General features: G+C 36.4%; 1 protein-coding gene across 13 annotated transcripts in view; it reads right to left on the reverse strand.

The window, feature by feature from the left end:
- Positions 1-17,152, reverse strand: part of BBX (BBX high mobility group box domain containing) — a 240,394-nt gene that overhangs the window by 11,473 nt on the left and 211,769 nt on the right. For 10 of the 13 annotated variants that reach the window (XM_036219532.1, XM_016118974.2, XM_036219536.1 and 7 more), the window contains 2 exons: positions 6,836-6,895; positions 581-778 (listed from right to left, as the gene is read on the reverse strand). In XM_036219532.1, coding sequence (XP_036075425.1) covers positions 581-778; positions 6,836-6,895 — 258 coding nt within the window. Of the gene's footprint in view, positions 1-580; positions 779-6,835; positions 6,896-8,270; positions 8,361-17,152 lie in introns of all 13 variants that reach the window. The other 3 variants (XM_036219534.1, XM_036219533.1, XM_016118964.2) reach the window with 2 other exon arrangements.

Here is a 17,152-nt window from a genome sequence, read left to right on the forward strand (position 1 = left end):
GCCAAGGAGGCCACCAGGAACAATAAACAGACCACAGGCCACAAATGAAAATGGAGAAATTCACTGAAAGTTAAGCTCCCTTGATGGTCTGAATAGGCTTTATAGCAAGTGCTGGATGCTTTCTAAGGTGCCTTAATTCATTGGTTTAAATACCTGATAATCTAGCTCATGGTGACTCGAACTGTGAACCATGGAGAAATACTGACTCACCTAGTTTTTTTTTTTAAAAAAAAAAAAGCCTAAGATCTTCGGGGAATTTAGTTAACCAGGACTGTTTTTGTGCATACTGAGAAAAGGAAGGAGACGCTGACAGTCTTAAAAATTACCTTTCCTTTCTAGGAATTTCAGACATGCTCTTAGAAAAATATCTATGACTTAAAACATGGACTAAAACATGTAGATTTGGGAGTCTGTAAGAAAACTAGTTCTTGAGAGATCCAGACAGAGAAAATGTTGCTGTGACAAAAACCACAGAACAGGTCCATTTTTTAGTTTGCTTTTAAGTCATTTGCTGGCCAATGTGGCCACTAGGGTTATCTGCTTGCTTTGGTTATCTCTGTCTAATGCTCCCTCTTCTTACCCAAAGTACCTCCTGCTGGTGACACCCGGCCATCTGCTGTCCTGACCAGGTGTGTGATCTTGGTTTTCCTGGCTTTTCTCTTTTGGCTGCCCACCAGCGGTTCTTGTGCTGCTGTTGGCTCTGGAGTGTAGGTAATAGATGGGGCAATTTTAATCTTATAAGCAGGCTCTGCGGTGTTTTTGTCTTCTGTAAATATGGCTGAAACAGGACAAAACATATATAGTCACACACAAAAACACAAGGCACCAACATTGCTGTTGGGAGGACACATTTCTAAATGTCTGACCCTTCAGAATGAACGCAGAACTTTTATTTAGAGTTTTCAAAGTACTAATGGGGAGAAGGAAAAATAAAACATTACCCATACCATACCTCTCAATATATTTATATTTGCTTTGATAGATTAAGTACAGAGAATTAAGAGTCCTATTCCACCACCACCACCTTTAACTGAACCAAAAGGCCATTAGAATAATATCTTCTCAGTGGGGAGGACAGTGTATGCAAATCTGCATAAATTATGTCCCAACTAGCTACAATTTCTACATATGGTCAGGGGCCCAATCTAAGACCCTTTTGGCCAGCTGGTCTGGAGACGATGATAAAGAAGTTTCTCTTCTTCTGAAGAAACTGAGATTAAATATGTGTTTCTTAAATTCCCAGTTAGCACTGGAATGTCTGCTTTCAACCACCAGCTTGGACGGATCAGAAAAAAAACTGAGGCCTGACCTTCTCCTCTTTTACATACTGACTGTTCAGCAAGGACGTGACTAACACTGGTGGAGCCAGCATCTAATGAAACTCTCCCTTAATCACTGAGTTCTAGGACCAGGTGAATATGCTTAGTGAAATAATGTAATGAAGTACCACATGTCAGCAGGGCTCCTGGAAAGGTCAGTTTTAGGGACTCTGACTCTAACTGCAATATCAGTAAATCATTTAACGATACACATACTTTTGTATCCTAAGAATCACTATGTCAAGAGTAAGGGGCACACTTGCTACCAAAGACTTGTTTCCAGTTCAAACAGGTTGGGAATGCTTCTGTCTTATATACCCATTTCCTTAGGAGCTCATCTCTCCCTCCACTTCCTTAAATTCAAAGTAAGACAAGACTATGCAGATTATGGAGTATAGCAAGTATTTACGGTTATATATACATAGTCAAGTTTCATGATTGGGATTTTTTTAATTCCAGTGGCCTAATAACTCTTGGGCAGGGAAAAGAGGCATCCTTCCATTTTTTAACTATCCAGTCTCTCAAGACAGGCATAGAAATCATTTTTAATCAAGAAGAGGGGAGTGTGCTTCAGAAAATCAAGGTATGACATGAAAAACTCTGAGCAAACTAAACCTAGAGAATAACTTTAGGTGCTTATTAGAAGATAGATATGAAGGCAGACATTGGAAATAAGACAATATACATAACATAGGAAGAAAAAAAGCTATAATTATGGGGTAAAAACAGAGCAAGGATAAGGGTGTGAAAATGTACTTGTTGGCATAAATATTTGCATAGCCTTCATTTAAAATTTTAATCTAGCTCCTTAATGGATTTAGGTACATCTTTGAGAAAGGAGGGCTATGAATTTGTAAGAATTTGCCCTCAGGAGGTTAATTCCAGGCTTCCCATTCCAAAATAAGTGGGAAATAAGTTCAATTATATCAACAGAAAGGATATAAAAGCATCAATCAAATATGATTCAAGGCTTGCCCTTACCTCAGCCTTGTGCCTCTGTAAATACAGATGAAGCTTTGCTTGCTCAATGTCTGCTCACCTCCTGCTGTGTGGCCCAGTTCCTAACAGGCCATGGACCCGTGCCAGTCCATGGCCTGGGGGTTTGGGATCCCTGCTCTAAAGGAGCCACACAGCCCTGAAATTCTTTTCATTTTGCCACATAGCCCAGAATCAGGGTCCTAACCAGGGGAAAAGCAAGTCTTCAGTCAGCTGCAGAGGCACAAGGCTGGGGAAGGGTACTCCCTTAACTAGGACTGTTAGCTTTTTTGTTTTTGGTGAGCCTTCAAATGGTTTCATTTCTATTCAATTGTTACTCCTTTTCCTGTGTGTTCCAGATGAGTTGGTAAAAACACAAGAAGAAGCCAAGGGACGGCAACAAAGGGAAGATGGGAGGTACAGTTCAGGCCTAAAAGCAGACTGGGAATAGGGGAGGCTTAGAAACCAGTAGACATGGAACCAGGGGCGTCAACGGCAGGTCAGCTGACAGATACCAGCAACCATCAGGTCCTAGAGATTGGTGTACTGGGAGATAGCCAAGGAGTGAAGCAGGCTGTCACCAAAATCACCGAAAAGAAGGAAATACGACCTCTCTAGATATCGTCTTCCCTAAATCTACACTGTCAGATCAAGAAGTAATCGTAGGCCCATTTGAAAAGAGTATGTAATGTGATCTTGTTAGAGTTTGGAAGAGGAAGTAAAAGTCAGTCCTGCTTCAAGCTTTGAGCCATGGGTTATCACCAGAACATCCTGTCTTGTCTGGTGGCCTACACCAATGATAGCCTTCAGTGTCAGCGCTTAGGGAGAACCCTTCCCAAGAACTGGAGAAGGCAGGAAGGTTAAAGTCAAAGAAGTAGTTGTCTGGACAGAACAGTGGATCTGAGTCCAGCAACATTAGCAAATGAAGGCTTGCTGCTAAGGGACAGGGAATGGAAAAAAGCTCAGAGAGGGAAAAAGCCCAAAGGTGAGTATCAAGAGAATAAGCCAGTTTCTTTTTTTTTCTCCCTGATAAATTAATGGAAATGTGTGTGTGTGTGGGGGGGGGGGGCGGATAGTGGGGGGAAGGAAGGCTTTGTCGTCTAAAAACAAATTAAGTCATTTCCCTTCAGCTTGTAGTTGAACACACAAACCTACCCAAGCACTGCAAAACAAGTCCACAGGGCTAGTTTTCACACTCCATGATAATCATAACACACTTAGAGCATATCATCTGAGAGTGATAATGTGAGCTCACTCTGGGAGCATCATTAAGGATGTGGTAATAAGAGACTCTTGTTTTCCAAACTCTGCTCCCCAAATGTGGAGTGAGTTTTTTGTACTGTACCCTAGAAACCATAGAGTGCTCTGGAATCATGAATTCACATTCCAACCAGGGGAATCAAACTTGCACTGAAATTATTACAGCCAAATCCAGAATCTCATTGCCTATAGTTGGTCTCCTGTGAGCTGAAAATGCAGTTAGATGCTGAGTGGAACAGGAAAAAGAATCAAATGTATGAACCTTATCTAAGATCCCAGGAGACGTTGCTCAAATTATGTAGCAACTATTCTGAAGTTGAGAAAAGAGATCAAGTTAACCTGAATATTGTGGATTATGTTCAGAAGTCTAACTATAACCCAGATTTTCTCCCCTGCAATGAGATTTATATACTGCCAAAAACCTAATCTTATGGAAATTCCTAGTCTGAGGAGTTTTTTTCTTATAGGATTTATAATTTCAACATCGGAGCCAAATGAGGGCCTGAAAAATTGAAACTGTAGTGGCCCATGTGGTTTAGTGGAAAGAATACTGGTTTATTCCCTTTCTGCTTATGTTGCTCACACTTCAATTCTTTATCATGTATTTGGGGTTAATGAGCCCTCCCTAATTCACTGGGGCTGCTGTCAAGATTAGTTTTCACAAAAAATATATGTGAAAGTCCTCTGGAAACTAAAATGTAATACTAAGTATTAATTATCATCATCATCATTATTATAGTTTGAAATTTCTAGCTTACGCATTAGCATATGACACTATAACTTGGTGGAAAGATAAGTACAGTGGCAGAGTTAGGTCATCAAGGTTTATCTAAAAATTTTACCTTTAATTCCAGGCTATAGACAATCTTTTTTATGATCAGCAGAAGTTTCAAGAAATGGTTTAGTGATTTCGAATTTTAAAAGCATGGGGGAAAATGCTTAAAACAGATTATAAGCTTATGTTTTAAACCTCAGATGTGATTACTAAGCACCTAAACATTTCTGATATTTTGAAAAAAATATGAATTGCAAGCCAATTATACTCGAGGTGGTGTAAAGAAAGCACAGTGAACTTTAGGTCACCCGCTTTAACAGAAGTCAGGAACATAGAACAGCTGTGTAGACTCAGTTGCATCAACATTTCTATTACAGGCATCAGCTACAAACAACTCCTGTCTAACCTTTGCCTAGGGTGGCTTACACGTGTTAAAATTATCCTGATTATGGGTTCATTTTCTGTCCTTATGTATTTATACTCTGCAAAGTAAAGTTTTAATAAGCAGTGATGTGACCACAGGTGAGAGAGAGGATGAAATAAAGAGCCTAGATAATTCACAAAGCACATGGTTATCATCCGATCAGATCAAGTAAATGTAGGAGATGGTATGAAAATAAGTAACAAAAAAAGGGTCACTTTAAATTACTGGTAATTTCCAGTGCTCAAACTGATTCCTTTTTTTCCTGGCTATATAAAATGAATCTGCACTCTACAGTAAAGGACATGAATGTTCTCCACAGTTTTGTTCCATATACATTAATAATAAATATAATTAAATATCACCAATCATAACTCTATTTCCAAACAAGACACTTGGCATTGCCTAGAAGACTCAAAATTGATGTACAGATTTCTGTCCCGCAAAGGGCAGAAAATTAGGGTTTCGGACTATCATACTTTCAGCCTAACACCACCCACTCAAGATAGTACAGTAATAAAATCATCATGTGTTAGAGGGGAAATAAAACTTATGATTAATGTATTATTACACCTCATCATGCACCCCACCCCTCAATATACGTATCACATACACATTTAGTACCAATGTGGAGAGTGAATCCTAGTGAGGTGAAACAATTTGTCCTACTGAAAAAAAAAAACTTGCTAGTGACAAATCTGAGACTAGCAGCCAGGTCTCCTAATTCCTACCTAATTCATTCTTTCTACCACAATGCACATGCTATGATACCCCATTTTATATGAGGTAAGGTTTTCAATATTAAAAAAAAGAAAACATTTAGAACAGTATCATTTCAAGAAAGAAGTAATATAGTCTTAAATGCCTCCTTTAGATTTCTCTTATAGTTCATTAGTGCCTTACATTTTTTGAGTCTGTGTAGAACATTTTTAAAATACATAAGAGCTAATATATACCAATTTTGGGATGTCAAGATTTAATGCTGAGAGCAGCACAACAATTCATATTTTGTTTTGCTGGCTAAGTGTAGAAATAACACTCCACAGAGGTTGTTAATGTGAAATAACAGGTCAGAAAACAGATATACTGCTGGTACTTTCTGTAAAAGTAGACTACATAAAAGCAGACATATGGCTCATGTGAACTATGCCTACCAAACAAAAAAATTCCATGTTTACAATAAAATAAACTCAAATTTCAATATTTTTGATAAATGACTTAGGCTAACTGTGCATTTTAATTTTTTTCCCTTTTAATTAAGGAATAAGAGTGTATTTGGGAGTTAACAGAAGTGGAATGTTCATTAAGTTCCCCTTTCTGTATAAGTAAATTAAAGGGGCCGAACTGGATGACCTCTAAGATCTCTTCTAGTTTTCAAGTTAATCACCTCCTAATGAAGCACCACAAAAATGGTCAGCTCTTTAAAAATATTTACAATAAAAAAAAAAGGGAATCAAAGGGAAAAAGGGAAGGGTGGCCCCTTAACTGTCACAGAAATGAGCATTCACCTGAGGGTTCGATCTTTAATAGAAATTAGATAACATGCAAATAAATATGACTGTGGGTCATATGGAAATAAAATCTGCACCTAGGACCTAGAATGTTATACCAGTTGATACAGTACTTCTCTTTGGCTATATATGAGACTTGGGGGCATTCCATTTGAACATTTTCAGAGGTAGCGAAAGGTGGGCTGGGAAAGAAGCTCAGGTCAGGCACCATTAATTACCACAGGTCTGCCCATGCCCAGACAACCAGGACAATCCCCACACTTGCTCTGTTCTGACTCCCATAAGCATCTGCAACATGAACTGCAATACGAAATATTTTTAGTTATGAAAAATCTAGTTACAGTGGCTCAAAGGTTACAAATCCCCCTTTGACAAATTAACTCTACACGACACACTGCTGGCCTCTTAGCAAAGCCAAAAATACATAACTTTTGATTTAAAAATTTAAAATGATCTGATAACGAACGATCAGGTCTAATGTTGTTGAACCTGTATAATGTATACCTTTTTAACCTATAAAAATTATGCCATTTCCAGCACAAATGACCTGAAATGATAACAACGAATACTGTACCTTCTGTAGGGTGAATGGCATCCAAGAAGAATTGCTTGTTTGACCATTTATCCCCACTTCCTAAAACCAATGACAGAAAAAAGAAAGTGAAACTCTACTCCTACCATAAAAACATACACTACAAAAATAACAATATATAAAACAACTTAAATAAAAAGCATCATCACATAAATGAAGCAGAATTTTATTTCAACTATTTAATTCTTGAAACTACATCTATCAACTAAAATAATTAGGCAATATATAGAAAGTAGATTAAAAATAAACAAATATGACTTTTATGACATACATTGTTGGGTAATTTCCATGACTTTAATCAAGAAAATCTGAAGATCAGTTAAAAGAGAATGATAAAAGCTGACATTTTACCTAAAGAGTGATGTCTATCCGCTGGAAGCAGAGAAAAAAATATTAATATACAAAACAAAACTAAGAGGCCAAAGTGGAGGTGAAAATAAAACCCAAATTAAGTAAAATGTTACATATGGGAACACAGGCACATACGTCTACACGTGAGAGACAGCTAGCTGCATTTAAAGCCTCATTCCAAAAACATGGAAGCCTTCACATCCGGCCATGCAAGGAGGATGCAAATGGGCACTGGATGAGTGGGCTCATGGTAGTCACAACACTAACATGCAGAGAGATGCTAAAGAAAGCCGGACTCCTAGGACATGTGGTTGTACTGAACAAGATGAGATTTCTCTTTTATGTGAAAAAAGAGTAGGAGTCCTAAACTATGTGAAGAAAAAAAACCTTCAGGTGAGCCATGAAGAGGTTTAAGAGCCCATCGAAATCATAACAATGAGACAGATGTTCAGAGTAAAGGGAAGGTAGCGAGCAATACATCTCTAGTGCCATCCGGAAATAACAATTATGTGGCTGAAGTCCTCAGAAAGAAGTCTGGCAAACGATGAAGCATATAGATTGGGGGGAGGTTATGACTTAGGAGTGGAATCCTCCTTGACAAGAACCATCAAGTGTCAGAGAACTCATAGGACCTGTGGGACTCTCACATGAATCTGAACCTGTAACGTTGTAGGAGGTGGGAAAATATGGTCCTGGTATGAGGTACGAAGGCTGCCAAACATGAGAAAAATGAGAATAGTCAAAGAAAATGAGTGGATAAGAGCTCAAGAAGACTAAATTACACAATGTACCAAAATACATATGAGAAAAGGCAACTTTAGGTTTCATACTGAACTCTGAAAATAGACACAAATATGGGATTTAAGTATAAGTCCAAATGAAAGACCTCTTTGCAATTAGCTGCAGATTCTAGAAATAACAAATATGCCCATATATCAGGAGCTGATGACATGGAAGCAAGCAAAGGGGAGGAAAAGCACAGGCGGTGCACAGAAGCATTACTCAAAGATGAATTCACAATGGAGGTGGCCAAGAAACCTTAATGGAGGATGGAAGGCACCAATACCTTTTTCTGGAACATTAGGCTTCTCCTTTTTGTGCTTATATTTGCTGACAATTTTGTGGAATAAGTTCTTTTTCTGAGACTGGAAAGGACCTACAGACAATATTAATATAAATATACTTTAAACCCACAATGTTCCAAAAAACAATACTGTTTCTAAATAGTTACATCCTCCTCCCATCTGTGGAATAAGCAAATTGAGTCACAAGAAGTGTCATCTTGTATCATTATTCATTTAATAGTGCTCAGCCTTCTCATTTAGGCTTAGATAAAACCCAGTGAGATTTTCCTTCAAAACGTATTGGGCAGATGCCTCCATTAGGGCTAGGACTCCCTCAGCAGAAATTGCAGATTTAGTGACAGAGACAGACCACAACTAGTAACAGCAGAGTAGCTGCAGTCTGTAATAAAAAGATTTTACTTTTGATTCCTAAATATCATGAAGAAAAGGATGGCATGGGCATTCCATCTCTCCTAAGAAACTGATTTTCACAAAGACAGCACTTTCAGGATAACGGTTGGCCTGACAGCATTAGATAGATTTCTTGCCTTTTCTGAAGATATTCTAGGAAGAAAAAAGTGATTTAAAAAGAGAAAAATATTGGCCAAAACATGTTTTTAGGGGGTGGGGGTGGAGGGAGAAGTCTCAGATTACATCTTAGTTTCCGCAGATAAAGAAATCAGAAGGGAGATATTTTTCCATCACCAACAGCGGCACTGATCTCCCCAAACAGGTTATTTCTCTACTTTGCTGATATCCCTATGTGAAAATTGATTTAACCATTTTATATGTCATGTTTCATCATCTTTAAATGGGAATAATAATAGTGCCTAACAGGCTTGATGTGAAGATTAAAAAAGTTAGAAGCTCCATCTACCCACCTACCAGCACCCACATGTTCTGTCTTCCTGTCAGAGGCAAACCCATCTACGCTCCTGTCCAAAGTACACAATTCAACGGTTTTTACTTTCACTGATATATTTGAAACCATCATTAATTTTGGAACATTTACATCACCTCAAAAATAAATCCCATATCCTTTAGCTATCCCCTTCCCCTATATCTGTATTCCCCTTATCCCTAAGCAATCACTGATCTACTTTCTACATAGATTTGCCTATTATTGAAATTTCATATGAATGGAATCATATAATATGGTTTTTTATATCTAGATTCTTTCACTAATGTTTGCAAGGCCCATTCTTGTTAAAACATGTTATCAGTATTTCACTCCTTTTTAAGGCTGAATAATATTCTGCTGTATGGATATACCACATTTGTTTTAACCACTTGTCGGCTGATGGACATTTGAGCTGTTTCTACCTTTTGGTTGTTATAAATAATTGTTATCAACTTTTATATACTAATTTTTGAGTTGATATGTGTGTTCATTTCTTTTGGACGTATACCTAGGAGTGAAATTTCTAGGTCACAGATTAACTCCCTATTTAACCTTCTGGAGAACTGTCATGTCTGACATCCTCACCAACACTTACTAATACTAACACTCCACTAACCCTTTTCTGTCTTTTGACTAAAGCCATAAGAACATAAAGTGGTATCACTCTCATTGCGGTTTTGATTTGAATTTCCTTGATGACTAATTATGTCAAGCACCTTTTCATGTGCTTAATGGTCATTTGTTTATGTTCTTTAGAGAAACATCTATTAGATAACTTGCCCATTTTTAAATTGATTTGTCTGTCTTCTTGAGTTGTAATAGTTCTTTATGTATTCTAAATAAAAGTCTTTTATCAGATATGTGATTTATAATTATTTTTTCCCATTCTGTGAGATGTTTTTTCAGTTTCTTATTGATGTCCTTTGAAGTACAAAAATTTTAAATTTTGATACAGTCCAATTTGCCTATTTTATCTTTTGTTGCTTGAGTTTTCAGTGTCATATCAAAAGATCCATTGCCAAATCTGAAGTCATTAAGATTAATCCCTGAAAAGTTTTATAGTTTCAGTTCTTATATTTAGTATTTCATCCATTTAGAGTTAATTTTTGTATACTATATGAGGTAAATAATGGCTCAATTTCATTCTCTGGAATGTAGACATGCAGTTGTCCCAGCACCATATTTTGATAACACTATTCTTTTCCCATTGAATAGTCTTGGCATCCTTGTTGAAAATGTGTTGACCAAAGACATGCAGATTTATTTATGGACCCTCAGTTCTATTCCATTAACCTATATGTCTATCTTTATGCTAGTACCAGACTGTCCTGATTACTGTTTTGCAGCCAATTTTGAAATTGAGAAGATTGTTTTACTATTCTTAATCCCTTCACAATTCCAAATTAATTTCAGGATCACCTGCCAATATCTACAAAGAAGTAAGCTAGGATTCTAACAGGGACTGGGTTGAATCCGCAGATTTATTTTTCCCCCATAGATGCTCTATATCAGGCTGAGGAAGTTCCCCTCTACTCTGAATTTGTTGACTGTTATGGAAGGGTATTGGATTTTGTCAAATGTTTTTTTTATATTTACTGAGATATCATATATTTTTTGTTGTTGTTGTTGTTATCTTAATTGATCTTTGGATATTACATCAACCCTGCATTCTCACTTGGTCATGAAGTATAGTTTTTATATGTTGATGTATTTGGTTTGCCAGTCTTTTGTTAAGTATTTTTGTGTCCATATTTGTAAGAGATATTGGTTTATAGTTCTTTCTTATATCTTTGTTTAGCTTTTAACATTAGGCTAATACTGCCATCATAGAGTGAGTTGGGGAATGTCCCCCACCCCTCATTTCTAATTTTTGGATGAGTCTGTGAAAAATTGGTATTAATTCTTCTTAAATGTTTGGTAGAATTCAGTGGTGATGCCACCTGGGCCTAGACTTTTTTTCCCTCGGTATTTTTTTGATTACTAAATTCAATCCCTTTACTAATTACAGGTTTATTCAGATTATCTATTTTTCTTAAGACAGTTTTGGTAGTTTGTGTTTTTTCAGAAATCGTTCACTTCATATAGCTTATCTAATTTATTAGCATATAATTGTTCATAGTATTTCTCTGAGTCTCTTCCTTTTTCTCTTCGTCAATTTGGCTAAATATTTCTCAAATTGGTTGTTCTTTTTAAAGAATAAGGTTTTGATTTTATTGATTTCCTCTATTGTTTTTCTATTCTTTAATTAACTTCATTAATTTTCTCTCTAATCTTTATTATGTCCTTTCATCTACTCCCTTTATTGTCTCTAGGTAGAAAGTGAGGTTATTGATTTGACATCTTTCTTAATTTATGCATTTATACCTATCAACTTCTAAGCATTGTTTTAGCTGTATCCCATACATTTTGGTATGCTGTGTTTTCATTTTTATTGATCTCAAAGTATTTTCTGATTTTCCTATTGACTTCTTTGATTTATTGGTTAGAGTGTGTTGTTTAATTTCCACATATTTATGAATTTCCCAATTTTTTTTCCAGGTATTGAATCTTACTTAATATATCCTGCTGTGGTCAGAGAGCATAATCTGAATTATTTCAATGCTTTTAGATGTACTGGTTTGTCTTATGGCTTAGTATATGGTACATTCTAGAGACATTCCATGTATACTTAAGAAGAATGTATGTTCTGCTATTGTTGGGTATAGTGTTCTATATGTATATATGGTCTAGCAGATGTATGGTGTTCGTCTTTTTTGTTAAACTTTTGCCTCATTCTATCAAACTTATTCTTTTTTCATAGCAATTCTCACCTTCTAATATGTTATATATTTTGCTTATGGTTTAGGCTTATTTAGCATCCAGTACCCCAACAATAATTTATCTCCAAGGCAGCACGGTTCTTTTACGATCACAGATATATTCTTTGTGTCTAGAATGGTGTTTAGCACATGACTTGTACTTAATATTTATTGTATTAACAAATCAATAAAACTCTAGAACCACTGCTTGGCACAAAGAGCTGGAGAAATGACAGTTGTTGCCATTATTACTGATAACATTAAGTTGTACAAATATTTTTTTGATGACTACACCAAGCCATCTTTCTAAATTAACAACAGCAAGCAAATACTTCTGAATTGGCTGATGGTGACTGAAAACAGAAAATGCCTCCTGTTGGCTTTATTTTTTCTCATAAAAAGTGGACAATAAGGGAAAGAAAAGAAATTTAACAAATACATTATAGGTATTCTCTATAATCATATCATCTCATATATATTTCATACATCCAAGGGAATTGCAGGCCTGTGCACCTGAATGGTATATACATAGGTAATTACAGAAAAGAGAAGTAGAAAAGAACAGAAAAACAATTCCGAGACATCTCAAGACCATAAGGACCCTAATGATTTACTTGTAGGAAAATAATTTAATAATAATGAGAAATTGGCTCATACGGAGAATGACCTCTGTATTCATCATTTTGTATGAGGTGATAAAACAATGGTTCACAGATGCAAAATGATTTGATGTATGGAATGGGTTAGGAAACAAGAATCCACATTTTTAGACCCAACCACACTCAGAGAAATCTAAAAAGTACAATTTAAGGACAAAACTAAAGACAGAGTTTTCAATTTTGACATGAAAAAAAGAACATCTGGAATGGTTTAATACATAGTGGAACTACTATAAACTTTTTTATTTGTAAGCTTCCTTGCTCCTGGCCATCTCAAACTATAGCTATAAAACAAATTGAAGTAAACAACTTCAGATAACAAAGTGACCAACTTGAAGGAATAATAATAGTTAAGATATAACTGTAGTCACTGAATATCAGCAGCAATTTTAGAGCCAAGAAATGAACGACTTCATTTCTGCCCACCAGTATGATGCATATGTTTGATGTTTAGTATGAAAGAAAAAAAGGTCAAAATGTGTAATAAATACCAATCTTCCAAAAATTTACTATTTTTCCCCTTAATTATTAATATTGAGACTCTATGCAGGGAAAAGGTGGCAGGAAGTTTTTACTAAACTACCACCTCAAGTATCCCTCCCATCTCTGTCCCTCGTCTTCCTGCTAAATTTCTTGCAAGAGTGACTGCATAAGCCTCTGCTTCCTTATGACAAAATCACTTGTTGCTGGCATGTAAACTACCTTAGAATGTTTTGGGGCAGGATGGCTTGTGTTTGAAGGTATCAACCTGTTCTGCACATTAACTTCACAGCTGGGTAGAAAATAGCAGAGACACACAATATGAGAAGATAAGAGGGGTGCCACAGATACATTAACAATAACCTTTCCGAACATTTAATGCTGCTCATGGTTTGTTGAAAAAGAGACATCTGGGGGCGGGAGGAGGGAGGGTTTAAAAGCTGCAGTGACACAGGAGCCAGTTCAGTATTAGCCTGGTATGGCCATACTTCAAGGTCAGCAGGTAAGGTGAATTAAGTGAACCTTGCTCTTCAGAAATGTTGTAGGAAACAAATGTGAGGCAAAACTTGAATGGTGGTAGCTCATTCTTAGGTTCTACAGTTTCATGTTTTCAAGCTATAAAAAGAGCAGAGGTTTTTTTTTCTAAAACTAGGCTGTCATTTTTGTAATGAGCACATAAGTAATGAATAACCAATGAAACAATGAATTCTTTTGAGATAATTTATAGCAGTGCTCCCAGCTGTGGGGCATGCAGATCTGCTGACCTAAACAAACTTGAGTAATCCAGTCATAATCAAGTTAGAATTTATGGAGGGGAAGGAGCCACCTCGTAAGGCTGGACACATATGCCTTGTCAAGGAACTCAGGGTTATATTAAGTATACGTTTATATCTGCAAATGTGCTTTCATATTCCTGAAAATGTCTGGTAGCTCTCAAACAGTTCTAAGACAAAATACAGAGTTCTGCCCAATCTGGAAGCTATTAACTTCCTCACAGGAAAGGCTGGCCGGTTAATAGGGCTCAGTCTTTAACACTGGAACTACCCCACAGGTTGGCTCACTCCCAAACAGGGCATTCTGTCCCCAACCTTTAATTTTTTGTAAACCTGCTTCTTTTATTACCACTGCAAATTTTTAAAATCTCAAATCCTTAACCATTTGAAATTTCAATCTTAAAATATAAGTATGGATTGGATAAATATGAGAAAGCCCAACAGTATGTTTGATAACGGGCTAAGAAACAATGAGAGAAGATAGAAGAGATAAAGGAGGAAAAATGAAGTCAAGGCTCAAACTGGGGCATAATTTAAACACTCTAAATTGAACTCAATTAACTTTTTCTCCATGACCCCATGTCATTTGAAAATTACTATTTTGCAGAGCACTCCTGACTTCTGATACTTTTGTAAAAAGTGCTTCAAACATTAACAGTATACTTAAAATAATATGTCAAAACAAATCTCTTATGAAGTTACAATTAATTTTAGACTTACAATTTAAAGCTGTCATCTGAATATATACAGGTTAACTGTGAGAAATAAACCAGAAAACATGAAGGTATGGGCTGCTTCAGCTGAACTGCACTGTGAGAAGGATTATTATAATTTACTGGATAATTTGTTCTTAGAAGCAAAGGGAAATTCTATTCCTAAATCACTGTGCTCTCCCTACTATAATGTAGCCTGAGTTCTGTTGGAGAAGGTAGCATTTATTTTCTTCCTGTATGTTTTAGAGTTTCTGACAATACCTAAAATATAGCTATAAGAAACAGGGGCGGAGAGAGTGGAGGGGACAGTGAGAAAGAGGAAGAAACTACTTGGAAATACAAATATAATAAGGATACTACTGAGAAAAGAGAAGTTTAAACCTAAGTAGGTACTATAATTCTGAGATCTTTAACAATATAAATGCATACATAATCGTTTCCTCTAGAAATTGTATTTTGGAAATATTGTATACATTTTATATAACCTGGAGTAGCTAAAAAGAAGTACCTAGTACGGACAGGAAAAAAATGTAATGAATGTTGAATGATAAGAAATGTAGGAGACAATAAAATACAGACAAATGATGAATTGTTGGAGAAAAATAAGGTTTCCTATGGACACGAGCTCTTTTACTAATGAACTAATGATTTCATACACAGTTTTGCTTTGAATGGTTCATTATGCAAAGGTGTGAAGGGTCTACAGTCTAAGAAAACAATCTCCTCTCTCTCTAAAGATCGGGTAATTACAGCACAGCTGGTATGATAATTTCATTAATAACCTGTGGGATAGTACACTGGTGCTGCTAATGCCAAATTACAATCAGTCATAAATACTATTTCTTTAGTTTGCTAAACAGAGAATATATTAATTTCTGCTTTATAATAATTGCACTTTGCTCCAGGAATTGGAATGTGGAGCAAACTCTAAAGTCTTAAAAGATTTAACACCTGCATAACTACTAACATACTGTAGAAGAACCAGTGACTTTGTAGCTTGAGAGGCGTAACAGAAGAGTTAAGACGATGTATGAAGTATAATCCAAAGCTCCATAAAGCTATTTCACATCAAAATAAATACTGTTAATCTTAGCTGGGAGAGAAAAAAACATACAATAGGTAACTAAGACCCAAGAGAAGGTCTCATAAAAATAGATCCTAACTTCCGGGGGTTTTATAGCTTTACAAAAATAAATCAATTGTTACATTTCCTGATATATAACTCAGCCCTCTTGAGCTCTAAAATGAAAGTCTCGAACTACAAGTAGAAAAAGAGAATACATCCTGCACATCAATCGAGTTTCATTTTATTGTTTGTCAGGTATTTATCAACAACTTTAAAGAATTATGGGAGGTCAAGATACCTGGGACCTTTGGTCTCATGAACTACTTTGCCCATTCTTAAATATCCCTAGGGCACAAAGACTATCATTTCATTTGGTAATCAATCCATTAGTGTTCAGCTACCTACCTGCCAACAAGGCTACTGTACTTCTTTCCTACTTATCTTGAAAGATCTCGCTACGACCCTATTTATTTTCCCAGATGAGTAAGACTTCTTTTTATTAACCACAAAGGAAAACTAAGCTAAAATCACTTTTACATTCCCCTTTGCCTTTCTTTAATCATGAAGAGGGAACTTTCTTCAGCCTTTCAGAGCCATCTTGAGATACAGCTCTCAAAGTGATCCTTCTCAGTTGTTATCAATTCCAGCACATAAAGAGATTTTTTAGGTCTGAGGAAGAAAGGCTTAGCTTTCTTCAGAGAAGAAACCATAATTTCCCCTAGACATATACCTTATAAAATTCCCTCCAAATCCATGAAATTATATCTCTTCATTATCTCTGATCATTTATCCATGACTGCCAGAATTTAGCAAGGCAGATGTATTGCTATATATCACATTATAGCCAGCCATCATCCATCCATCCAGTCGTCTGTCTGTCCATCCATCCAAACATACATACATACATACATACATACATACATCCATCCATCCATCCATCCATCCATCCATCCACCCACCCACCCACCCAAAATACACAAGAGGGAATTAATCTGATTTGACATAAAGTAGGTAACAGGCAGCCATTTCTGCAGGGTAATTATAAAAACTCTTCCGTCTAATTCTGCTCAGAATTTGAGCCTGAAAGCAACAAAAGCTTGGCAACACAAGCTCTACTTTCCATTCACTGTCTTTATGAGAGAACCAAATGCAGTCTTTCACACCCGTGTGGGAGACTACAGGTACATTTTCCTACCAATCTTTAGACCTACAGTAAAGTTAGGAGACGAGTTTCTCAAATGAGAATAACATTGTCATTTTGAGTAGGACACTCCTTTGTTGTGCTTCAGTGTCCTTAGCAGGTTAGGATGTTTAGAACCCCAGCTCCTGCACATCACAAAAATCACAGTGGTTCGAGGTGTTGAGACCACTGAAAACACCCCACATTCTTTAAATTCTCCCCTTTGAACTACAGTATTGCCCCTGACGAATTTTAAAGTTCCCTGATATACAAAGGGGAGAATCCAATATTCTTGAAAACAAATATGCTGAAGA

This window comes from Rousettus aegyptiacus, unplaced genomic scaffold (assembly GCF_014176215.1).
Source record: "Rousettus aegyptiacus isolate mRouAeg1 unplaced genomic scaffold, mRouAeg1.p scaffold_m13_p_4, whole genome shotgun sequence".
NCBI classification, from domain to species: domain Eukaryota; kingdom Metazoa; phylum Chordata; class Mammalia; order Chiroptera; family Pteropodidae; genus Rousettus; species Rousettus aegyptiacus.